At 41.1% G+C, this 14,059-nt stretch overlaps 1 protein-coding gene across 6 annotated transcripts in view; it reads left to right on the forward strand.

Annotated features, from left to right (window-relative positions):
- The window catches only part of ARHGEF10 (Rho guanine nucleotide exchange factor 10), a 97,503-nt gene that overhangs the window by 22,662 nt on the left and 60,782 nt on the right, over positions 1–14,059 (forward strand). For 4 of the 6 annotated variants that reach the window (XM_079969649.1, XM_079969652.1, XM_079969650.1 and 1 more), the window contains exons 5-12: positions 518–581; positions 2,999–3,078; positions 4,919–4,975; positions 7,385–7,548; positions 8,473–8,589; positions 9,858–9,972; positions 11,273–11,379; positions 13,495–13,572. In XM_079969649.1, coding sequence (XP_079825775.1) covers positions 518–581; positions 2,999–3,078; positions 4,919–4,975; positions 7,385–7,548; positions 8,473–8,589; positions 9,858–9,972; positions 11,273–11,379; positions 13,495–13,572 — 782 coding nt within the window. Of the gene's footprint in view, positions 1–517; positions 582–2,998; positions 3,079–4,918; positions 4,976–7,384; positions 7,549–8,472; positions 8,590–9,833; positions 9,973–11,272; positions 11,380–13,494; positions 13,573–14,059 lie in introns of all 6 variants that reach the window. The other 2 variants (XM_079969653.1, XM_079969654.1) reach the window with 2 other exon arrangements.

The following is a 14,059-nucleotide window of genomic DNA, read 5'->3' on the forward strand; positions in this document are numbered from 1 at the left end:
GGGATAGCCACCTGAAGCCTCCTGAGCAGAGCACTTGCTCTCCTGGCTTCGCTTCACCGGAAAGACGCTACGCAGCTTTCCCTCTCTGCACAGCGCCCCTTCAGCGAAGCGGCAGGAGAAGCAGAGCCCCTTCCATTTCTCCTCCCGCTTTGCTGGAGAGGTGCTGCAAAGAGCGAGAGCGAAGCAGGAGGAGAAACGGAAGGAACTCCATTTCTCCTGCCTCTTCAGTGCTGAAGAGGCGCTGCACAGAGAGGGAAAGCTGTGCAGCACCCCTTCAGCGAAGCAGGAGGAGAAACGGAGCCCCTTCCGTTTCTCCTCCTGCTTTGCTGGAGAGGCGCTGAGCAGAGAGGGAGAGAATATTTTTTTTTCTTGTTCTCCTCCTCTAAAACTAGGTGCGTCTTATGGTCAGGTGCGTCTTATAGAGCGAAAAATACGGTGATGTGAGTGTTTCATATTGTATTTTTTTTAACATGGCTGTTACTGAGAGAGATTCTGTTACTACTTCTGTTTCCTTTAGCAAATGTTCATATAGTGGCTGAAGATTGCCATAATTCTCAGAGTTCAGAGGATCCCCAGAACGGGTAAGAAGAAAATACTGGAGTTTATTTTAAAAAAATCTTCTGTAAAGAGTAAAGTGCATGTGTTGGATGCAAGAGCTGGTATCCATGCCCCTTGTTTTGTCTTGAGTTTGAGGGTCAAAATGTTTGTTTCATAACAGCCTCCTTCAGTAAGAACAGTCGATGAGGCAGATGCTGATATTGAGTGGATTCCTTTGCTGCTCCTTCGCCTTGTTTTAGACACCTTTCCACATTCCTCCGTTTTGCAGGTTGCCTACTTCTCCAGCAGGGGTGGGGGTCCTTATCTTCCTTCCCTCCCCTCCCCCACTGGCCAAGTTTGACTTTCCCACCTGTCAATCATGTGATGCCACAATGATGCCAGGTGGCCTCCTTTGTGGGTAGAGGAACAGCCTGGTGTGCAATGCTTCACCCAACAAGGCATGCTGGGGCCAATGCATTGGCAAGGATCTGGGCTCGATAACCTTTGAGGTCCCTTCCAAGCCTGTAGTTCTGCAATCAGGTTGGCCGCTGTAAGAAATGGGATACTGCATGAGTGGACATTTGGGTCAGATCCACCAGAACTCTTACATTCTCTCTGTATGGTTTCTGTTGCAGTTCCTCTGCCTTCAACAACAGCTGTCTCTGTCAAGCCAGTTCCCTATGCTTCTGCAAACATTCTCTAATCTGCAGAGCCTTAACTCCCCTGCAGCTTTGCTTCTACTTGCCCGTCCCTGTGACTCATTTATTAAGTCATCCTTGGGCCATCTCCCTTTATGACATGTTTTTCTTCCTCGGCATGCAAGCATTCTGGGCGGTGGCTGTCCTGTCAGAGCCTCAGACAGTGATTTTCAAACCAAAGTATTTATTTTGGATAAATTAAGGGATAGCATTTCTTGAGCAACGCTGTCATTGCCAGATTGCTAAGTTTAGGCTTCTAGTGGAAACAAACTGCAGTGATCCATATAGCCATATTTGAGCAAAGGGCAACTCAGTCCCTTGATATCTGTGATGCAATAGCTGCTTTGCCCAAGCGCAAGCGCGCGCGCGCGCACACACACACACACACGTCTAGCTACTGCCTAGGTAGAATGTTTCTTTCTCAGTTTCTGCCCTGAAGCACTGCAAACCATCTTCTTGCTACTCCATTGTGAGCAAACAGCACTGGTAGAACTGTACACAGACCCATCACCATCTGAAGCCCATTACATGGGAAAGCACCCATATCACAGGTGATGGCCATATCAAACTGCATCTCAATGGTGGGAAGAGAGAAACACTTACGGATATGGGAAGGTGCTGGGATAGGCAAGCTGTGAAATAGCTTCCTGGCCCCAGCAGACATTGTGATCAAGTACATGTGGTTTGCTAGAACCATTGGACCACTGCTGCATTGCTGTTCTGCCTCTGCTATGTAGCTGGATGCAGTTAACACCCTTCTCCTGCAAGAAGCATTGTACAATCTCTTCCACCTTCAGTGACTGTGTTTAACAGCATCTAGTTTGCTGGCATGTGTGCAGAGCCTCCCTGAGCACACTTGGAAAGGTAGATTTGCGGGGATTTTAGCAGCAGTTGTATTTAGTAGGAGTAGTGCAGAAACTACAGCACAGGCTGGCATTATCCGCTATCTGTGCACGCAGATTAGGATCATGACAGGAGCCAATATTTGGTACATTTTGGGTTTGTTTGTTTTTTAACATCTCCTAGTTCTGCGTTGGTTTCCTCCCCTGCATTTTGTAATTAACCTCAAGCAAAGCCAGGCTCGCTTTCCAGTTCTCATTCTGCAGCAAACTGAAAGAATGTTAAGGAAGAGCGGATGCACAGAACTACTTTATGGGTAGGGACGCAGGTGGCACTGTGGTCTAAACCACTGAGCCTCTTGCGTTTGCCAATCAGAAGGTTGACGGTTCGAATCCCCGCAACGGGGTGAGCTCCCGTTGCTCTGACCCAGCTCCTACCAACCTGGCAGTTCGAAAGCATGCCAGTGCAAGTAGATAAATAGGTACCACTCCGGCAGGAAGGTAAACAGCATTTCTGTGCGCTCTGGTTTCTGTCACGGTGTTCCGTTGTGCCAGAAGCGGTTTAGTCATGCTGGCCACATGACCCGGAAAGCGGAAAGCTGTCTGTGGACAAATGCTGGCTCCCTCAGCCTGAAAGCAAAATGAGCACCGCATCCCCATAGTCGCCTTTGACTGGACCTAACCGTCCAGGGGGCCTTTACCTTTTACCTTTACTTTATGGGTGGTGGTGGTGGGGAATGTGTTGGAAGCTTAAACTGTGTTCCAAGTCCCTGAATGTCAGGCATTACAGCTTCTATACACCCTTACTTATGAATAAGCTTCACAGAACTTCATTGAGATTACAAAGCAAACATACATAGTATTGCACTGTGAATATCTGAAATATTTATTATAATTAATAACTTGTACGTGCTTATTTTAAAGTGAAGATAATCGGGGGAATAAAGATGAGAATGCCTTGGCCAAATGGGCTGCTGATCCTGCAAACACAGACTGGATGGAGAGTAAGTACTGGTGATTATGGTTACTCTAGAAATCAAGGAATGGGAAACTGTGGTCCACCAATATTGTTGGATTATGACTCCCATTGGCGATGGTGGCTGGGGCTGATGGGTTTTTGGAGGACCACTGGGTCCACCTTCTCTGCTCTGTATAATGAGTTGGTGTGTTTCAGTTTATCGCTCAAATAGCTGTTTATATTGGAATGTTTTCTTTAAGTCTGGAATGAATCCCTCCTTGTTTCTGGATACCTGGTCTGATTTCATTATTCAGGAATTCCACATACAATTACTCTGCTTCTAGGGATGTTGCTGGTTAGATTCCTTTGATACGATTGCTCTACAAGTATCCCAGACACTGCTTATGTCTGATTCGATCTCACTTTATTTCCCTCGTTATCAGTGACTGAGTACGCAAGCTCACGCACATGTTGGCCAGACAAAAAGAAAAAGACGAAATGAGCAGGGCAAATATCTTCCGTAAACTCGGGGGAATTGTGCAAAATTTCAGCTTCTTTGACTTGCGAGTCTGAAGAAGCCCCCTTCAGTACATATATGCTTGTCGAATTCAATCTCTAATATCGGCACACCTTATGTGCACTTCATGGAGTAATGAGTATAGTTGTACCTTGATTCTCTAATGTAATGTGTTCTGGAAGTCTGTTCGACTTCCGAAAACATTCAAAAACCAAGGCACACCTTCCGATTGGCTGCAGGAGCTTCCTGCACTCAATTTGAAGCCGCGTCACGTGTTCAGCTTCCAAAAAACGTTTGCAAACCGGAACACTTACTTCCGGGTTTGCAGCGTTCGGGAGCCGAAACGTACGAGTACCAAGGCATTTGAGAACTAAGGTACGATAGTACTTTAGTTGATCCCTCTGTGTCTCCAGCAAGTTTCCTTCATCTTCTTGCTCATGCCTCTTCTCTTTCCTATATGATGTCGTCTGATGCTTCTTTTCTTTGGCCTTCAGCATGTCTGCAGAACAAGAGATTGTGAAGGGCAGAGGAGGGTGCAGTTTTCCACCATCTTGGGGAGTAGGCAGGGAGCCACAAAATGCATGGACACCCTTGTTGAATTTATTTATTTATATTTATATACCACCTTTCCCCCAGAACTGGGGCTCAAGGCAGCTAGAAACACCACTGGACTGTTAAAAGAACTACATGTGGGTCCTGGGACCTAGTTAGGCAACAGCTGGATTACATAATGGCTAATATTGCCACCCTGGGATCCTTTGGGAGAAAGGTTGGCAAATAAATAAATAGATAGATAGATAGATAGATAGATAGATAGATAGATGATAGATAGATAGATAGATAGATAAATAAATAAATATGCAGTCAATGCTGAAAATATAAAAGCATGTTGCAGATGATGATGATACTGTTATTATTTGTACCCCTACCATCTATTATTTCTTCTTAACCTTTATACTAATATAATAATAATTCTTTATTATTTATACCTCGCCCATCTGGCTGAATTTCCCCAGCCACTCTGGGCGGCTTCCAATCGAGTGTTAAAAACAATACAGCATTAAATATTAAAAACTTCCCTAAATAGGGCTTCCTTCAGATGTCTTTTTAAGATAGGATAGCTGCTTATTTCCTTCACATCTGAAGGGAGGGCGTTCCACAGGGCGGGCGCCACTACCGAGAAGGCCCTCTGTCTGGTTCCCTGTAACCTCACTTCTCACAATGAGGGAACTGCCAGAAGGCCCTCGGCGCTGGATCTCAGTGTCCGGGCTGAACAATGGGGGTTTTGCAAATATTTTAGTGTGTGTCTTGCTAAAAGTCTACAGTGTTTGTCTAATATTGTGGTTTTCCCATCTTTTTTTGCTTTCAGATCCAGATGAGGTAATATATGACGATGTGCCAAGAGAAAATTCAGACTCGGAACCAGGTATGAGTTTGAATTCAAAATCTAGGCTTAGACTTAGTGATTTTTCCCTGTACCATTTATCAGTAATTCTATCTGAAGTTCCAATGGGAGCTGATGAACAATCCTTTCCCGTCCTGCCCTCCTCCCCAGCAAATTCTCCCTTGTTTGTTGTTTAGTCATTTAGTCGTGTCCAACTCTTCGTGACCCCGTGGACCAGAGCATGCCAGGCACTCCTGTCTTCCACTGCCTCCCGCAGTTTGGTCAGGCTCATGTTTGTAGCTTCGAGAACACTGTCCAACCATCTTGTCCTCTGTCATCCCCTTCTCCTTGTGCCCTCCATCTTTCCCAACATCAGGGTCTTTTCCAGGGAGTCTTCTCTTCTCATGAGGTGGCCAAAGTTTTGGAGCCTCAGCTTCACGATCTGTCCTCCAAATCCTCCCTTACTTGCCTTGAACCTCACAGGGTTAGAATAGAATAGAATATTGCAGTGGAGGGCACAAGATTTAGCCTTACGGAAGGGAAATCCCATCAACCTCCATGAAGAAACTCACTTGACTTACTCTGAAAAAGGGCTTCAATTTACAGATTTAAAGATCATCCTTATGAAGGGTGGAAAAGCCAGTTGGGGAAGTGAATTGGTACACAAAGAAGGGATTAAGAACTCCACTCATGCTTTACCATCCCCAATTGCCCCTTCTGGAAATGACATTTGCATGTAAAATATATGAGATGTTCCTGTTTTGTCAGTGCCATTTTAGGCTATGTGTGTAATAGGGTTGATGTAGAGCTCACATGTGAATTTATTCGGAGCAGGGGTGATATTCATGGAGGGAGCAAGGAATGTTCTACAAGAAAACCCACCTTTCCTACAAGAACCACCCCCTTTCCATTTATCTTCATGACGCTTTTTCGGCTCTCCTGAAATGCTGTATATAAAAGTACTGTGTCTTTGTTGTTATGTAATCCCAGCCAGTTGGGGATTATATAGTGAACATAATGACCTTCTAACCCTATGATTGCCAATGTAATCAGGAAGCTTTGCCTTCCATCTGAAGTGGATATATCTGCCTCCTGAGATATCACATAACCAAATATAGCTGGCTAAGTAATACAATGATGGAATGAGAATATATTTTCATCTCCTTTGATTTACACCCCCCCAAAAAAAAATTACTGAAAGAGGGCTTATATGTGAAGTGTTTGTAGAAAATGACTCCCATTTTGTCTCAGCCTATTTTTCTGTGTGCCTCTGTATTCATGTACCATTTTTTGTTTTCCATAATTGTTTTCCAGAAATGTTATTGTGGATCTCACCTTCCTTCTATATCTCTTTATATCTATGGGCAGCACATTACATTTGTTCTGGGTCACTTTTAGTCAGGAAGTTTAGCCTGCTTTTTAGAGTACTTGCAATCCAAATGTTGTTGTATATCATGATATTAAAGGTGGCTGCTTCTAAAATTGCGTAATGCTTCTTATGTGATTTTATTTATTTATATATTTTTACTTTGGTTGTAACTTGCTTGAGAACCTTTTTAGTGCAAAGCTATAAATTTAATAAACCTATAATTTTATAAACCTTGCCAACCTCCCTGTGATCTTCGGATGAAGGGTGGTATATTATTATTATTATTATTATTATTATTATTATTATTATTATCATCATCAACAACAATAACAAAAACAGGAGGCCTAGGAAAAGGAGGTGCATATGCCAGTGAATAATTCCTTGGCACACTATGCAATGCCGTAACTTGATTTTTGCATTTAAGCAAGGCTACGTTTCCCCCACTGAAGTCACAAATTATATGCATGGCCAAACGTATGACACCTGTACTTGCTAACTGTGGGAAAGGCACACTATTAAGTGTATTCAGCAATTGGACCAAAGTCAGCGGCTTTCTCACAATGATTATCTGGGCACCTCCAACCTTTACCATCTGATCTATCAAAGAAAGATGTAGACTTTCCTTTAGATAAGGAATTATTCGCTTAAAGTAATAGAAGTGGATTGTAAAGCCAGACTTTGCACAAGGAATTAAGTGTGTAAATAGGACAAGACAACATAAATTTATTCATTCCTGGGATATAGTTTAAATAAAGGGTATGAGCTTCCAGAACATGGAGTAATAGAATAATGTATCTCCTTTATGCCCAACACTATAGGATCTGAGGTCTCCCATTGCTGCTCTAGAACCTATATTGTGAAAGATATTCCAAGACAGGATGCAAACTCTCTACCCTTTGTGGCGTGATAACAGACATGTTGATTTTTTTAACCTTTTACTAATTCCTTACTCCTGTACTGAAAAGTGCATTCTCTGAAATGCTTTACCTCTTCAATGTATTTAGCAGGCTCATAGAACTTGTAATGAATTTGAACTTCCCCATAGCTTAACAAAGTTATATTTTGTGTTTTAATGCATGCAGAGGAGATGATTTACGATGATGTTGAAAATGGAGATGAAGGTGGAAATAGCTCTCTAGAATATGGGTGGAGTTCGAGTGAGTTTGAAAGCTATGAAGAGCAAAGCGATTCAGAGTGTAAGAATGGAATGCCCAGTTCTTTTCTGCGTGGCAACCACAGAAGACAAGTATGTAACTTTCTTTGGCAGCATTTTTTCTAGCGCATTGTTGACATGCTTCCAAACACCGTAGTTCCCCCAAGCTTTATGATGTCCATTTTTTCTCATGCATTCGATTTCAAACCACATACGTAGTAATTTAAAAATGAGAGGTGAGAAATATCCAGCCATAGTAAGACAAGAAAGGAAGTTAATAAATGCATACAAATGGAATTTGTCTTTTATAGATACAAAGAACTCTACTAGCATTCATTAAGCAGTGTTGTTTAAGAGATGTGGCTTGTATTCCTAAGACATGTAAGGTGCACATGTTTCTTTCCACCCTACCATTGTAAAAATCTAAAACTAAGTTTTCTTGCCAAGCATATAGTAAGGGGAAACCTCACTTTATAAATGGTAGTTTCCAGACCTAGACATGGAAGACTGGGGATTTCTTAAAAGTAAGGGTGATTTCCTAAAGCTTCACTTAAAATCATGGGACCTGCTTGGGTGTGCTTTTAAGTGCAAAACTTTTAAAAGAAGTGTGCATGCACACAAAAGCTTATACCCAGAACAAACTTGGTCTCTAAGGTGCTACTGGACAATTTTTAATTTTTTAAAAAAACAATGATATTTATAATCATCACATACTTTTAAAATTACGGTATTCACAGTAATGTACAAAGGACTGCTGTCGTTCTTTAACCTAGTGTCATTGTATTGGTTCAGATGATCTGACGATTTTGTGTTCTACCCAGTCAGAAAAGTTATCTTGACAAACTTGGAAACAAACCCATTGCGGAGTTGTTTTTTTTAGTACATACTGCTAAAAACAAAAGATAGATTTCCCTTCTACTGGTTGCAAATCCTTTTCTTATCTGGCCGCCAGCATGCATGCTACAGCTCAAGCGCTTTAGAGTAAAGTTTAAGATTGTATCTTTTTGTATGCTATAGCTTTCTCATGACCTAACCCGTTTAAAGGAGCACTATGAGAAAAAGATGAAAGATTTGATGGCAAACACGGTGGGAGCTGTAGAGATTCAGCAACTAAAGCAAAAACATGAGCTGAAGGTAGCGTAGTTGATTTTCGTAACAAGCTAAAATGTTAAAATTATTGTTCTTCCAAACACAATGAACATGTGTTTTAATAAACAAAAGCTGATGGGGAAAACTGGACAGTATGTGTTCAAACTGTGCTGTCTGCATTGCCCACTGGCCTTAAAAGAACATTGTCAAGGACTTTTATGCCAGCTAACTTGCCTTTGCCCTACTGCTTATAACACTTAAAAAGTGAAATGCAAAAGTTATTGTCTATATTGATCTTTTTTTTTGTTTTGTTTAGCTTCTGCTGTTGCAGTCTGATCCATATGGATGTATTATTGTGTCTATAAAGACAGCTGTAGTGGTTGTTGCTTCCAACGAGATCATATAGGTCTTAGCCCTTTTGGATTTTTGAAGATGAAATAAATGGGATTGCTTGCTCTACCTTTTTTAGGTTAAAATAATGTAACTGCTTATGTCAGCACTGCTACTATACAACATTATTTTATCCTTTTTATTGTGGGCAGGAAGAAAATAGTTTGCTACAAAGGGTGGGAAACCAGGTTGTATTCAGCTAACTTTTACTCAGAGTATGCCGGCTGCAATTAACAGCCATGACTAATATAGATCTGTTAATTTCAATGGGTCTGCTTTGAGAAAGTTAGATTGATACAAGTCACTGTGTGTAAATGCAGCCAAGAAGGGGATTATCCACACTCCCTCCCTTAATTCTCTGGAAATGGATCATATTAATTTATGCTTGCTTGTTCATCATGATGCCCTGCCTTTCCCCCTGACAGTATGGAGTTAATCCATTAAAAGCATTTTAGGAACACAGTCTTAAAATTCCGCAATAAATTTATTTTGAGTGTGTCTTTCAATTTATGTTGGTAGATTTCGTGTCTTGATACCGAGGGAGCTGAGTGCTCAGAAAAAGGCATCACATTTTTAACTTATTAGATACTGTTTGGATTTAGATACAAAATTTGGATGGAATTAAGTGATAAGCATCACACATATATTAAGTGATAAGCATCACACATATATTGTACGGATGAATATACGTATGCTTCCACAGCAAATCCATAAAGTATAGATTACCTTGGTTGTGTGTTTTTTTTTATAAAAACAACACCACCACACACCTGGAAAGGGCTTTGGCCTCCACAACTTGACAGTGTTCTTTTTAAGAGCAACTATTTGCATGCCCTAGGACCTGCTGCAAATGTTAACAAGCCATTGAATTCCACACTTACTCTTCACTGAACTTGTAGAATGTGTTTAACACTGTCTTGCAGATGCAAAAGCTAATGAGGGCAGCTAGGGAAGGAACCAAAGATGGACTAGAAAAAACGAAAGCGGCTGTGAAGAAAGGCCGGTCTTTCATTAGAACGAAGTCATTTATTAGTCATGGTGCGTATTGACTCTTTCTTTTCTTTTTTTAAAAAAGGTGTATGATCATCCTTTCTCATCCTGAGGGTTGCAGTTCATTGTGGGGCCACTTTGTGCCACTGGTGGGCAGGGCAAGGGTTAAAGGGGCCAGGCACAGAGTGAAGAGATGGGACACTTATATTAGCCTATGATCCACACACACACAATATTCAGAAGTTCACACACACGAAGCCTAACTAGCTTTCTACTCCCCATCTAGACAAGCAAAAGGCATTGTCAGAGTAGCACATTCCAGCCAAGCAAAAGTAGTCCAGGAGGACCAGGGTTGTGGGTCTGAGGTTCCCCATCCCTGATGTACAGCCCACTGCTCTGCAAATAAATTGGATTCATTTGTAAGCCAAGTAATGTAGATATTGGTCTGGTGTCACCTAAATAGCCCTGTTGACTTTGAAGCCATGCTGCTTGTATAACTTGCTACACCTTCTTATGCAGTTGTTCTTATGTATTGAGAAAGAAGAAAGTACAAAACAATGACAAAGAGAGGTTACATATGAATAGTCAAGGATAATGTTCTGCCTCTTTTTGTTGTTATTAACGCTCCTCTTTTAGGTAAGCATTAAATCAGGGGACGTGGGTGGCCCTGTGGTCTAAACCACTGAGCCTCTTGGGCTTGCCGATCAGAAGATCGGCGGTTTGAATCCCCGCAACAGGGTGAGCTCCCGTTGCTCGGTCCCAGCTCCTGCCAACCTAGCAGTTCGAAAGCACGCCAAAAAGTGCAAGTAGATAAATAGGTGCCGCTCCGGGGGGAAGGTGCGCTGCTCTGGTTTCGCCAGAAGCTGCTTAGTCATGCTGGCCATATGGCCTGGAAAAACTGTCTGTGACAAACACCGGCTCCCTCAGCCTGTAAAGCGAGATTAGCGCCGCAACCCTAGAGTCGTCTGCGACTGGACTTAACTATCAGGGGTCCTTTACCTTTACCTTTTTTAACGCTCCTCTTTTAGGTAAGTGTTAAATCAGTCTCGAGTCCAGCTTGGTGCAAGGACCAGGATGTTACTTAACTACACTTACTGTGTAGCCGTGGGCAAATGGTTCTTCTGAATGCACACTGCGATGGACTTTCATCCTGGACATCCAGTGTCTTTTCAAGCTACAGGTCTTTCATTATGGATGGTTATTCAGAAGACATGTTCATTGCATGAAATAATACTAAAGCAAATGCAGAGATGTCACAGTTAATCTCATCCAAAGAATACGTGTTTTTATTGCCTGCATCTGTAATATATATGTGAAGGAAATCTAGCATATTAAAATATTTCTGCAGACCATAGATCAACCTGCCTAGAAGAAGAGGAACTGTTTATTGATGTAGACTGCATGCATACAGAGGCAATCATGACACCGATGCCCGATGGATTATCGCAACAACAGGTTTGTGTGATGGCTGTTGAAACTGAACCCTCTTTCTGTGTCCTTTGTAGAATAAGTTGTGCAGTATTTGCTGATTATAAAACTGAGGGTGAAAACCAAGTTGGTTCAAATGCAAGGATGTTAACACCCCTAAGTGGAGGGTTTTTTGGAGGAGAAAATGAAAAAAGTGCATAAATCGTTACGACTGATTCTATTCAGTTATTTGCAGGCAGCATGTTAATATTCTTACTACATTCTGTATGCTGATTTCCTGTGATAGTGTACTGCAAAAGTGTGTTCAAAAAACAGGAAAGCCAAAATTGGTTTCATAAATAACTTGCCCTATAAAACTATTGAGGCTCCACATATTGTAGAATTATTTGCCAAAACCACAACAACAAATCTTCACTGGCCACCTTGCTTACCTACTCATATCTGTGTTAGGCATTTCTGGCTTAAAAAACTTTTGTGAAGCTTCACTTGATTCAATCTATACTTACCATAGGTGAGCAAGGTAGTTGTGTATAAGCTTTTACTTTGGATGTGGCATAATCTTCCAGATGATGCACCTCAATTCCCATCGTCTCTGACTGTTTTCCATGCTGGCTGGGGCTGGTGGGAGTCTTGCAACATCTGGGCGGAACCAGATTTCCCATCATTGCTCTGCTGCTTGGTAGCAATTTTGGGGGAAATATATTTAAACCTGCACAAGCTGCTGCTTGCCACAGGGTGGCATAATAGGATTCCTGTTTCCTTTTTTAACCACCAGTCATTGCACTTTGCGGATTACCAAGGCTATAAATGCTAGATCACTTAATCATTTTGGTTCTTATCGTTTTTAGTCCTTTGATGAACCAATACTGGTTTTTTTGAACTTGAAAATAATGTGAGATGCCTTACTTGTTTCCCGTTAGTATTGGTCATGGTACGTAGTAAAAGTATAATCATAGTGACCTCAAAATATTGTACCCAGCTTAAGTCACTCTTGGAGAACACTCATTGAAATAAATGGAATTGAGGTAGTCATGTGTATTGATTTCAGAGTATGATTTAGTTGGTTAAAAAACTGATCAAGCAGCTCGGGCATTTGCCCTGGTTGTACTCTACAACCAAGGCAACAAGGGTTGCCATATTTTGAAGAGCAAAAAAGATAACACATCTGCTGAGTTCAACTATGGGTCACTATGACGACTCTACCCATGAAAAAGAAGACATGTCCTGGAAAAAAAGAGGACATTTAGCAGCCTAAAGAATCCACAAAAACATTGCGGCAATGTTGATTGCTGCTTCTCTTAAATAAAAACAAACAAAATAATTCAAGGAGCTTGAATAAAGAAATAAAGGATGCAGCCTGTTTCTGCAACTTTGGCACCCATTGCCTGTAAGTCAGGGAGGGGAGCCTTTTAGCCCAGATATACGCCTGTTCTTCTGTCTATTGGAAAATGGACACAAATATAGTAATAAAATAAACTCGGTTTTGATCTTTTGTACATTTAAACAGTTAAGAATATTTGGTCATGGTGATACAATTATACTTATGAGTGGAGTGTGTGTGTATTTTCTTTTCTTGATTTAGTTTTTGTACACAGTATATGAGGTTTGTTTGTTTGTTTGTTTTTGTTTTGTTACCAGTCAGGTAAAGTGAGGTTTGTGCTCATATAACATATCTGTACTTGGGGATACCTCATATACATCATTGTGTATACACAAGAATACACAAGGAACCCATCCTTATGTATTCAAAAAGGAAATTAAAATAGGTACCGCCACCTGTTCTGAATCTTTGATGCCGCCATCTGCCCTCCTCCATGCAGAGAGAACAAGCCATGATTCAGCAAAGCAGCAGATCTAGTTAGCTATGTTTGTGGGACTGCAGCAGTAGATTGCTTTTGGTTAAGGCTACCATCAGGCGACTCTGACTGCAAGCAAGAAGGGAGCGGAAGGTTGCGTGAAATATAGTGCTGTATCCAACTAAGTCATTGCACAAGTTCATCAACTTGTGCAAGTGCAATGGACCTACTTCTCCTGAACTCCTCCAAATCTGGCCCCCCAACCTTCCAGAGCAGATTTGAAAGTATTCCTTAACCCCACTTCTCAGTGTGTGATTCCTTGCATGTGTGTTTTTTTGTTGTACAGGTGGTGAGAAGATATATTTTAGGAGCCGTGGTTGACAGTGAGAAAAATTATGTGGATGCTCTCAAAAGGATTCTAGAGGTATCTCTTTTTCTTTTTTTTATAAGATATTTATTGAAATTTTCAAGAATAATACAATGTAAAACAAAAAGAAAAGAAACAACAAAAATACAAAAATAAAAACAATTAAAAACACATAGAATTTCCATTTACTTATTTTCTTTTAACTTATTTTCCAGACCTCCTCATACCTCCCTTTCTTATATTCCAATTCAAATTATTAGTTCAGCAAATCCTCACCATTAGTTTTTACTTATTTCAAAACCTTATTTTCCATAACTCTTAAGCTTTACAGCTGGAAGCCACTTAATTTCTATCCAACATCATTCTAACATTCATTAATTTTACAATATTTCTGCAAATAGTCTTTAAACTTCTTCCAATTTTCAGGATTCTAGAGGTATCTCAATGCCTTTTGCCCTTTTGTAACTTTGAAAGCAAATGGATGATCCATTTGCTAGAAATAAGTTGTCACAAATGTGTAATTGACTGCTGCTGATGTGTTTAC

The sequence above is a fragment of the Podarcis cretensis genome (assembly GCF_951804945.1).
Source record: "Podarcis cretensis genome assembly, chromosome: 3".
Classification (NCBI taxonomy): Eukaryota; Metazoa; Chordata; class Lepidosauria; order Squamata; family Lacertidae; genus Podarcis; species Podarcis cretensis.